We start from the raw sequence: 12,616 nt of genomic DNA on the forward strand, positions 1-12,616 counted from the left end.
ATCCTACAATATGTTAAAATAGGACTCTTTTCTTCTTCAACATGACAGCACCCCTCCAAACACAGACAGGTCAGTTAAGAACGTCTTCTCTGACCTCGTCCATAACAACTTTAAGATGAACTGGAACTGACATCATCATAAAATCCTGAGCTGTACTTCATGTTGTGACACTTTGAGTTATCCATCGAGGTCATGCTTTTTAAACAATATGTCAAATACTTATGTGCATCTAAAATAAATAGTGTAATGCAGAACTTATAGTAAAAAGAGAACCAGCCAAACCAACAGTGTTTTAGATTTTATTAGAAAACAGAAGCATCTGAAGCGGTCGTCTGGGTGAACTAAATGTGCACCAGCAATGTGGATGTAAGTGGAGTTTAGTAAGTCCCAGCTCCAATAAGTTAGTCTAAGGTTTGCCTCGAGTCAGCTTTGAGAGGTGTCCGTTAACTTGATGCTCCCTGTTACATGAGCAATGAAGCATCTCAGGAGGTAGATCCCCAAAAAATGGAGAGAGCTGATGGAAAGACAGAGAGAAAAAGGGACACAGAAAGAAAGGATGAGAAATTGCTCGATGTATTGACTCACTCATGATCTTTGTATGGAAAAATAAGAAACAAAAGGACGAGGGTCGGGCTGATTAAGGATCATCCATTATCGATGGCTGACAGTCCTCGACCCAGGAGATCTCAAGCATAGACAGATTGTAAGAACATCAGATTTCCACACATACAGGAAAAGTCAAAGTCCTGCTCTTGTTCAGTCATAAAATCCCCGTGCAGCAGAGCTGGTCGGAACGTAACTTTACCCATGTGGCTCCAAAGTGGTTTCACCGACTTCACTGACGATCAGAGAGCGTCACAGCCGCTGACAGACCGGAGACACTCTGATCATCTGTCTTGTTGTTTTGCTAAAGATGTCAAATTATAGTTTTATAGACTCACCTACTAACTGCACGTTCAAATTGGACCTGAGTGCAGTTTAATATAATGTTAGATTTAATCCTTTTTCTACCATTCTTGTGTGAAGAGCATTATAAGCACATTCGTAAGACATTAGTATGACTTTTTAACACTTAAATTAAATGTAAAATGTTCAAATCATGCATGACAGCTTTAAAAAAAAGTTTAAATCACTTCTTATAAGTTCAACATTCATAACGCTTTATACCTCCATAAGAAAGACACACCAGATAAATCTGAGCCCTGAGTTACACAACACAGTTTCCTTACAACGGCTAAAAGCATGGTGGTTGTAATGTTTTATGGAGCCTCATAAATGCATCATAATGTCTCTGGAATGTGCTTATAATTCATCATAGGTATTACCATATTTATATATTTCATTTGGAGATTTCCTGAATTATTCTTTATCTTAAAATGTCCAAATTCTCTTAAAATAAGCATCATGTTGTTGCCTTTTGAGCAAACAGCACTCCTAATGTGTAACAGCTTGTGTTCGCTCTGATGTTCCCCAGACTCAGCAGAAGAGTTGAGCTTTATTTAAAACACCCTGTGGAGCTTTACAACACCTGTAGCACCGCTGAGCTGTTCTTTCTAGGAGTGCTCTCTTCTTTGTTTATCTCATGCACAAGAATGCAGTTTGCTAGACCTCAAGAAACAAAGTTCGCTGCACGTAAGCGACAATGTAACCATAACTTCTCTTTGTTTACACCACCAAACGTTGAACTAATTGCGGTTAAAGACGCTGATGAGACACATTTCTTCTTGACAGAGGATCTGAAACACGGTTTTTGCAGTATGCATGACTTTAGAGTTGTAATACAAAGAAGAAGTGGTGGAAATGTTTGCTTTCTATTTGAGGTAGACAAAGAGAAAGTGTGTCTCTCACCTGACCAGGAGCGGCTGAGGGAAGCAGCTTGCCGTCTGAGTTTTAACCACATCCTGAAGATTCATCAAGTTTGTCAGCAGCGTCCCGTGCCCACATTTGTCAATCTTTGTCACCACGATCTGCAAAAGAAAATGTTTCGCACATTAAAACTCTAGCTTCATTTGCAATACACGTATGCAGAACCAAATGGAGAAAAATCATGCAAAATTAGAGCAGAGAGATTGTTGTTTGTATACAATTCATTTATCAGCTGATCCACAGCTCTGAATCACAGAGCACAAGGATCACGTTGAGCAAGCAAACAAAAAAGCATTACAGATTAATTGTGACATCTACTGGCTCAGTGAGAATCCTGCACAAACATTTTGTTACTTGTACGCAACACAAACACATTTCTGCTTCACTGTAACCTTTGGCAAATGTTTCAGCACATTTAGGAAAATTAATAAAAACATTTGTGCATCATTTAAACAATTATTGGCTTTGAGGTCAACATAGATTCTGTTTCTTTACAGTTTAACTTTGACATATGTCAGAGTTCTGTCGTATAAGTAATTACATGGACATGCAGCAGAGTCCATATTATTGTTAGTAACTGCTGAGCCCACATGCTGTAAACTGCATTGATATGTAATTCCTGTAACGTCTGCTAAATGGATAAATACAACGTCAGTGTTGGCAGACTCTGAGCGACAGGAAGTTGTACCTTTATTCTATATGTTAGAATACGTCTGCATATCGACGGCCCATGTTTTGTTAGCACAGGTTTTCTTACTTGATGGGCTCCATGTTTATGTTAGTGCTGTGTATATTCCTTATTTTCCGTTTACTTAGTTGTACTGCGTTATATGAAAATTCTATGTACTACATTACATTCACATCTCAGCAGATTTTATCTCTGTGAAGTGTAACGTGTTACTTTCAACTCTTTAAATCAGCATCTCAATCGTATTTCCTTCACTTCAGTCGGGTAGCTTCAGAAAAAATAAATAGTAAGCATTCAGTGTGAGCTAAACCCATTTTGATAATAATGACTTAATCAATAAATTTAGGTTAATAATATCTCTAATCATAACTTCATTTCAACGCATTTATCAAAAGGTTTTGGGGGAGTTAAAGCCTAACTGTAGTTTTTGCTCCACATATGAGCTTCAGGGACATGTATCTTCAGTGTTGACAACTTTAAGTTGTAATCTCGAAGATCTCAGTTTCGTTCTCTTTGGCGGCACCTATGGTGATAAACGGTAACAGCGGGAGCACACTTCCCAGATATCCAGACAGTGCTGCATGTCTGACGCCCACGGTTGGCTCCGGTTGTAACTCTTGATTTTCCTGGCTGACGGTCGCTTTCCTTTTCAGACTGTTTGCTTCATCTGAGCGTCGAGTTTGTTTCTTTTTCTTTGGATTTTCACTTCTTGTTGAAGTTGTATCTGTAGTCATCCATCTTTTCTTTCTTTGTTCAGCCATAGTAGATTACTGTTTACTCGCAACACTTGCAGAGAGCGGAAAAGCAGACACTTAGCTCCGCCTACCCTCTCTGGCAGACCAACCACTGCTGGCTGATGGAAAACGCGTCACTAACTGGTTCGCCGCTTGAGTCGCCACAGACACTCAGTCTGTAATACTGCACATGCAAAGGCTTTCATCAGTGGGCCATAGGCTCAGTCACCATTGTGTTACCTCACTTGGCGACTTAACAGACATTTACATTAAAATCTTGTCAACAACTGTAAAGGATTAATATCTTTTAAATTATGCACATGTACAGACTTGGTCAGACTGGTTTTATTTCTCTTCTGATTTAACATTATAATAACTGTAAAGGACGTTTGGGTGCTTATAATTATTAAGTGTTTTCAGCGTTCCAATTTTTATTCACAAACTTGCACTGAGAGAATCTCATGGCTGCGGCTTCCTTTGCCTTTCAGCAGTGAGAGTTCGTCTCTGTTAAAGCTGAGCTGTCTCGGCCTTAATAATGGCCAAAGTGTTTAATAACCTAAGAGCATGAATAATTGACTGCAGAGTGCATATAGAGTGGGGGTGCTTCATTATAACGTCTCAGTGGTGGCGTTTCAGAGGGGACAGCAGTTTTTAAATAGCTGAGTGAGAACGTTCAGTATTAATTTGGTGTGGACATAATGAGGAGGACTTAGAAGAAGGATGAGTCAAATGTGAAAACGAGGAAGAGGGTAATAAGTTGAGTAACTTACCACTTCCGCCATATGGCAGAAACCATTGTACAACATGCAATCTGCTATTTCTCAGGCAGAGATTCACTTTGACAGAAGGTTTCACACTGGAAACAGAGTCTCCTGGTTAAAGGACAAAGAGCTTTCCTGCAGAAAGGTTCGAAGTCTATCTCCTCCCCCAACACAGACCGTCATGGAGCTGGACAAGCTGCTCTGCAACGCTCAGCAAAACAATTCCATCTAGAAAGGATCTGTGTTTTTAAGGAGTCTCGTAGAAATTATTAATCTAATAATTGCAGCTCTGAAATGTTTACAAACATTATCAATCAGAACTAAAATCTGGGGGCGCTGGTTTAGCTCAGCTGGTAGAGCAGGCGTCCCGTGTATAGAGGCTACAGTCCTCTATACACAGGACACTGATCGCAGGTTCGACTCCCAGTCTGCCGATCCATTTGGTGCATGTCTTCCCCCGCTCTCTACTTCCCAAATTTCTTGTTTCTCTTCAGCTGTCCTGAGTTAAGATTTCCAGATTCTTCATTTGGAAATCCTTCAGACCTTAATAGCCTTGATGTTACTGCTTATGAAGGATGAGTGTGTGTGTGTGTGTGTGTGTGTGTGTGTGTGTGTGTGTGTGTGTGTGTGTGTGTGTGTGTGTGTGTGTGTGTGTGTGTGTGTGTGTGTCCTACCACGTATGGTCGTCTGATCTCTTCGCACATCTCCAGCGCGATCAGGTCAGCTCTTTGAAGACCCACGCTGCCGTCGACCAGCAGGAACGTCCTCACCAGGCTGAAGATCACAGAGTTCTTTTTAGTTCACTTCCTGTTCTATCTCTTGTTGGCCTGGCGGTTTCTTTCTGAGCGCTGGATGGTTCATGTCGGCCCTGGGTGCTGTGTTTCTCCTGAGTGAGTCTGTACAGCTGATGATTTGTATTCTGCGTCTTTGTCTTTGTAAATAATTAAAACGTTGAAGGTGATTAATTGTAGAAAAATCATTTTGAGTAAACGAGCAGGAGGGCTGCTTCAGCCTCACTGTTTGTATTTATTACTGAACAGATGGTTAATGAGAGTTTCACTGTGGCCCTCCAGACATCAATCATATGCGTATGAGGGCTATTTATTCTGTTGCTGCTGAGACCATGTGACTCTAAACTACAACAAGACAAGTCTCTCACTTTTTCCTCATGTGAAGGTACGGCTCCACCATGTCCACAAAGTCTTTGGGTGCTTTGTGTCCGTAGCCCGGCATGTCGACGATGGTGAACGCTTTGCCCACTCTGAAGAAGTTCATCTTCTTTGTGTGACCCTGAGACGGAAACACAAGGAGAGAAAGACGCTCAAAGTTCAAGTCTGAACGAGACGGATCATATGCTGATATCAAACTTCAGTTATTGCTTATTTCATTAACAGAGACTTTGTCTTCATGAGAGAAGATAAAATAAGAACAGTTAGTAAAGAGTTAAATAAAAATAACAGAACTTGTTTTTATTTTTTGTCTACTTATTTTTAAAGCTGGCGTGGAAAGAGTAAGAGTAAGTTAGAGTAAGCTTCTAAAAACACATGAAAGCCCACCTGACTCCTTTATTCAGAGCGTTTGATTTATTGATTCCTGAATACAGCAGCAGCACAGCTCCAAACTTTGTTTCAAAATAGCGTTTCGGGTGCACGGTAAAAAATCTCCGGCACTCACAGAATCATGGATGACTCAATTTAATGTCAGCATCAAATGCTGACGACGGCATAGTCGACACGTGTTCGTTACCCACATTAAATTGAGTCATCCACTTATTGATTCCTGTCAGGATGTAAAGACAATTTCAGCAAATACATTAAAAATTCTCCTTCTAAAATAAATTGCTACCGCTGCTTTAAAGCAACAAACACACGTTAGGGTGCCGGTTCAGCTCAGCGGCTTATCATCAACCACATCAACATGATGCACACTGTGTGTGTTTTCGACTTGGTGCAATTAACTTTGGTACAAAAACTTAACTATCCACAATAAGTGAATGGTGTATATAGTGTAGTATTATTATTGTATTTTATTGTTCTTTTGTATCACTTGGGTCATTTACTCTGAGCTGTTGTAACAAGTGAATTTCCCCCAATGGGGCATCAATAAGGTCTATCCTATCCTAAATCCCCTATGCAGAGGCTACAGTCCTCGATGAGGTGGCCCCGGGTTCAAGTCCCACCCTCGGCCCTTTGCCGTGTGTCATCACCCACCCTCATCCCCTGTGCCCAACACCATCCACTGTCCTCTCTCTCAATAAAGGCATAAAAGGCCAAAAATATATATTAAAATCATTTGTTATTCTGTGAAGGTTCTCAGTCATCCAGGTCATGGTAATTATAAGCTTAATCCAAAAGGGCAACTGGAGTTCTTGACGTCATTAGTATGTTAGATGTTAATAGATGTGTAACGAAGGGAGAGTCGTTACTAATGACCTACAGAGGCTCATATTTCTCGCTCCGTCCACCAGACAGTTTAGAACTGAGGAAGCCTTTTTTGATGCGAGGTGAAACATCTTCAAGAACTTTTTGGATTAAGCTTAGGATCATTTGTTCGCCTGGTGGTGGATACGCAGACACGTGTTGGAAGGCTGCACAAATAATGTAAGTGAAACATTAGGATCTTTGTGGTTTCTGGCAATTAAGGATCTAAATAAAGTAAAACAACATGAATCCAACTCTTCGATATCACTACACTAGCTGGAAGTTGAATAAGAATCAGACAAACTGTACGTCAGTGATGATTGGACGAAAGCCAAAGCTCCAAAGCTTGTTTCACTCCTGTGAGAGCACAGTTTGATCTGTTGTACCAAAGCTTGTGTCAAGTGAAGAATATTCTGTGACAGATGATGTCACTGGTCTTCTTTCTGTTTGACAGTTCAGAATATCAGCAAAGTGTAGCTGTGCTTTAGCTCCACTCATGAAGGGCTGCTTCAGCTTTTAAAAGCCACCACATGTCACCGTGTTCGCTGATTTAAAGCCCCGAAGCTTCAGATCCTTTTCAGCACGAAAACACTTCACAAGACTTCACATGTCCGTCACGAGTTCAGAGTACTCACTGGAGTTTTGGAGACTCGGACCTCTACCTCGGGAGTCAGGGAGAACAGACCTTTGATGAGAGACGACTTTCCCACGTTGCTTCTGCCGATGAAACACACCTGAGAATACACAGAAGTTAGTGTGAGTTACTTTGGCTTAAATTTCCCTTTTAAGTCAAACTTTGAGTCTCTTGATGGTATTTCCCTGGTCTCTATGAGTCTGTGCTCAGATATCCTCCCCAAAAGGTGCATGCTGTCCTTATTAAGCGAACATTTTAACGGCCACACTCCTCTTTTACTTTCAAAGCTGCTCCCATTTTGCTTCTGCAGTCCCAACGACCGCTCAGTCCCGCAGGACACGGCCCGGGCTCATCCATCTCTCCGGCACAAGACAGATGGATGGAGGCTGACGCTGCCAGTAAGCTGAGAATACATCATCCTCTGACGGAGCAGAGAGGCAGAGTGGTAACTAACCCAGCATGCCAACGAGACCACGGTGTCCTCTCAACACAATGTTCCATTCTGAGCCCTCTGGTGAACACGGCTGTCTATAAGGTTATAAATCTGCTCATTTATTATCAAGTGTCAACCCTCGCTTCATTATGCATGAGGCTGCAGGAGGGTAAAGAGACATTGTGCTACATTTTTTATAGACTAAGGGTCCCTGAGTTTTATCGATAGGGCAACGCCTTCATGTTCAACTTCTACACTCACTTAAACATGCATCCTCTCTCAAATGTATATTCTTTGCAATTATATAACGAGCCAAACAAGTGCATTTAAAGTAGTTTGGTGAGGAGGGTCATCAGACGAGGCAGGCAAGGGTCAATTAAATGACTCTGTAACATGAAAGGGTTTAATATTGGAGACTTTGGCGGTCTGGGCGGCTTTAGGTCATTAAAGAATAAAGTGAACCGGGGCGCTGGTTTAGCTCAGTTGGTAGAGCAGCCGCCGCATATGCAGAGGCTACAGTGCTCGACGCACTGGTCGCAGGTTCGACTCCTGATCTGCAGATCTTTTGGTGCAAGTCATCCCCCACTCTCTCCTCCCCACAATTGATGTCGATCTTCAGCTGTCCTATATAATAAAGCCAAAAAAAAGCCACAAAAAAAGAATAAAGTGAACTTTTATTTGACTTGGTTATCCCAGTCATGTCTGCAGCTTAAAAAAAGATCAATACCATAGACTGTATATGAAAAGTGGTCGTAGCCTCACATGCCTTACACATGCCTTACACATGCATTCTTTCCAATGACCAGCAGAGGGCAACTCTGTTTGTTGGGTAAAAAAGTCTCAGTAAAGAAGTCTATGCAAAGTTACTCCACTTTTAACTTGAATTTTTAACATCAGTAAACATTTTACGAACTAGTTTAAGGTCTCAATCGTTACAGCAAACAGCATGATGATCCTTCTGTAAATTTGGACCCATGATTTATGCCGTGAATACCTGCTTGAGTTTGAGACAACTTTCTTTATTATTTAGTTTCACAGCCTACCGAGTCACATAAAATTAAACTCACACAATCAGCAGCATTCAGCCATAAACAACATTAACATGTCAGTGACAACAGATCAAGGACTGTGAACCAGAGCATGCTGCAGACACACAGGTTCACACAGATCATAAGAGCAGCAGTTCCTTATACACTCCATGTTCTACACTCACCAATATGACGAGGATTTAACGTGCATGAGAAGTTCTGCTAACGGCTGAACAAAGAGACATCACATAGAAAAACTTCCGCTCATAAATCTTACATAAACCAAGATTAAGAATTCCATTTGCTTCAGAAAGTTGAGCCACGTCTAACTTTTTTGCCAGACAACTCTTCTCGCAGTTCTTTTTCAGGGCCCTCTGCTCCCACTGCCGGCTGCATTTCACCCGGACCTTATGTAAATGGATAAATGGTCTGCTGTTTCCACTCTCCCTATAAGTTCTTGTTTTAGTATTTCATAAAAAAATTACGAAAGAGAATAACAATTAAAAAAGCGATCCATTTTTACAGCATTGAACATGACCCACTTGTTAGCAGGCTGCCCACTGACCTCTGGCTGTTTCAGTGCAGGTGCATGGTCAATCCTCTCTGCAGAAATGTAGTAATCAATCTTATGAGACGGTGAAGAGTAAAAGAGCTTTTCTGCTTTCAGCATGTCCTCCAAACTGGGATGAAAGAGCTGGAATGGTGTCCTGTCCACGGACCTGAAAATTAAATCATAATTAACCTAAAACCCTTAAGGCAATTACCGTGTATGTGCCGAACAGAATCAAGCCAAATACAGATGTTTAGAAGTAAGACAAATTACCTGTCGAGGTAAGCATCCAGGTCACTAAAGGGGTAAAGTAAGCTTTGGACTTTCTTTGGCTGAAGCGTTGTGGCTTTCTGAAGTGAAGCAAGTTTATGGATCTTCTGCAGGGAAACTGTGCAAACCTGAGTCCCAGGCTGAAGCCACAGACGCAGCCGGAGACAAAGCATCTTCTCCTGTAGATTTCAGACCTGTCTGCTGCAGAATAAAGGACACTGTAATTAAATCGAAGAACTCTCATAGGAGTGCAGCTTTAATAGGAGTGAAGCGAATTCTTCAGCTTTAACTAGATCTGCCTGGCTATAAGTGTATTACAACTATATCTCAACGTAATGTTTCCATGTGCCAAAGATCTTCCAAAAGATCACGAGAACGTGTGGATTCATTTCAAGGGGATTCCAGTGTGAGATGTTTGAACAGATCTTTCTGCTAATAAAAACAAGGGCACGACAAATGTAACGTTATTACCACTTCTTCTTGTTATTACGTTAAAAAAAATCACATATTTAATAAGAAATATTCGGCTCAAGCTTACACTTAAAATATCTAAGATAAAAACGTTTGATATTTCGTCGTGTACCTGATTTAGTTACTAAACAGACGTCAGGTGAAGCTAGCAAGGAGGCAAAACGGCAGCATTACATGTGAAATACGTTTGAAATGAACATATACGTTTTGAAATGTGGGTTAATTTCACGACTTACCTACATGCCTCCATTATCGGTGCTTCATAATGTAATAATAAACTATACTTCGGCTACAATAAAGAGTCATACTTATTGCTCTTCAACATGTTTTCAAAGTTCGCCATGTTCTGTAGTGTGCAGCACTGAAATGAGTCCGACTGAATCAACTTAGTTTTGCTAATAGTTCCGCTCGATCAAGCTATTTTTCCGGTTATTTTATTTAATAAAGTTAAAGTCAATCTGACAGAGGAAATCATTTACACACTTGTTACAAAAAGGAGACACAAAATGCTCACGTTCTTCTAAATAAAAGCAAAATATAAAAATAGGCTAACATCATACATGACAAAAACATGTTCGATAAAATATAACGTACAATATAGGATGACATAAAATGCATAATTTAAAGGGAATTACAATTAAAATGGAACAAAATATGAGGTTATTATTATAATTAAAGAAATGAATAATAAGAAAAGTAATTCCAAAATAAAAGTTTGACACTTTACACTACCTAACTAGTTTTCTAATTAATAATCAAAAGTTTGGACACACTTTCCCATTCACTTGTATGAGAAAATGTGTCCAAACTTTTGACTGGTAAGTATATGTTCATAATATGCATTATTACATTATTATTATTAGGCTACCACACCATACTGTATGTTATATTATATTATCATTATATTACTCACGCGCTGTATTTATTTGCCACTTTTATACTGCACCTTATATTGAACCATAAACCTTAGAATCATGCTGTATTATCTCATCCTGCATACCACGTCACTTTATCTCATAACTGTCACTTTATCCTGCCACTCACTCCTACCTGTGTAACAGCTGTATATACGTTATATTTTTATTTAATTTATCCATTCTTATTTTCATACCGTATTTACTGACTTGCTGTTTTGTCTTTGTTCTGCTGCAACAACCGAATTCAAAAGTGTGAGAACTTTAGACACAAGAAAGACACCTACGACTGTAAGGAGATTAAAAGAAGGGCGCTAAGATTACATCTCTCTCCCACTGCTGATGAATCATATCTCATTGAGTCATAATTAATGAGCATGAATCCTCTTTTAGATCCATCCACATTCTTCTCAGTGATGAATGGCTGGTGAAACATACAGAAACATTCTTGTGTTCCTGCTCCCGGGTGGAAAGCTTCTCCGATCCACAGGGAAAGGTATAGTTCCAGCTGTCAGATACATCCTCCATCACCCTCTTGGTGGGGATTATTGAGGATTATTATACTGACGTTTACGTGGAGCACGCCAAAGAAACGTCTTCATAAACTTGGTTATAGGAGGTGGCAGTGATAGGAGCGACTCCAGGCTGCTCTCCCACTCTGCATTCTTTTACACCGAGGTTCCCAGGAGGAAATGGACTTTCATCAATATCCTTTAAAAAGTGGTGTTCGGGTTTCACAGGTTCAGGAACACAGAGCGGTCTCAAACAGAGTATGTTCCTCCCGAAGGGGAGAAGACATCAGTTCTAATATTTATCCAGCTCTGATTTTCTTTCTTTTTTTTTAACATGACTAACAAGTGTTTACTCTTTACTTTATCTAAAGCAAGTCACCCATATCCTTCTCAAAACCACACAGTGTTCATTAAATAGAAAGTCTACATTTACATATTACACAAAAAACAAACACAAACTTGAGCTCATAATATATTTTTAAATAAACAATCACACGTTTTCTGTCCAAGAGAAAAAAAATCAATACTTACATGCCTTTGAAAGAACAGTTATCGTGACAACAACTGCATTACCTTTCATGTTTCACTTGAAACAATGAATCCTCTTAACACCTTTCATAATGTTGTTTAGGTCAACAAACATACTATCCCAAAGTAAATGAGTCTTCCTTGCTTTATACAATGTACAGCAGGAAAGAGTAGTGGAGTAAAAGTTTAATGAGCAGAATCAAATCATCTCGCTTCCAGAGAGATTCAAGAGGTTTATTGTCACTCCGGTTATAAAAGTACAATCATGTGAAATTATCATGCTGGGAGGCTCCAATTAAAAGGGTTAATAATAGACATAAGGCACATATTAAATATAATAAAATAAAGTAAGCAGTAATGCTGCCGTCCATTGTCGCGTTAAGTTAACACTTGCAATAAAACAATTTACTTTTCTGGCCTTAAAACTTAATCACATAAATGACCTAAAAATAACAGAAAATGACAAAAAAAATAGAAATTGAAAATAACCGTTACTAACCAACATATAATCTCACATACATGGTCTTTAGTGTAAAAATAAAATACACATGATGCTAATCAGTCTTGGTGCTATAATTAAGGTTTTGAACATGAGGTTGTCTGTGCTGCATGCTGTTAAAGTATAAGCGTGTGTCAATGAGACAAGAAAGATCAATCATTTTGGTATTGGGTGAGCTTGTATTTAGGGAAATTTAAGAATTTTGTGAAACTTGCGAAGTGACTGCTTATTGTGTGAAAACAACATGAATTGTCAAACAGTCAGATGTGGTGCTACTTGTGTATAGAGCTTTAAAAATGTCACTACAG

At 39.7% G+C, this 12,616-nt stretch overlaps 1 protein-coding gene across 1 annotated transcript; it reads right to left on the minus strand.

Moving 5' to 3' along the window:
- Positions 1-290: 290 nt before the first annotated feature.
- On the minus strand, positions 291-10,200 carry gtpbp8 (GTP binding protein 8). The gene is made up of 8 exons (XM_069663625.1): positions 10,092-10,200; positions 9,388-9,585; positions 9,130-9,283; positions 7,105-7,203; positions 5,209-5,339; positions 4,724-4,823; positions 1,849-1,967; positions 291-514 (listed from the first exon to the last, which is right to left on the minus strand). The coding sequence occupies exons 2-8, from the start codon at positions 9,555-9,557 to the stop codon at positions 424-426; spliced, it is 864 nt and encodes a 287-aa protein (XP_069519726.1). The 5' UTR covers positions 9,558-9,585; positions 10,092-10,200; the 3' UTR covers positions 291-423.
- Between the last annotated feature and the right edge of the window lie 2,416 nt (positions 10,201-12,616).

This window comes from Semicossyphus pulcher, unplaced genomic scaffold (genome assembly GCF_022749685.1).
Source record: "Semicossyphus pulcher isolate SPU_LCO1_2020_fin unplaced genomic scaffold, fSemPul1.0.p SCAF_15, whole genome shotgun sequence".
NCBI classification, from domain to species: Eukaryota; Metazoa; Chordata; class Actinopteri; order Labriformes; family Labridae; genus Semicossyphus; species Semicossyphus pulcher.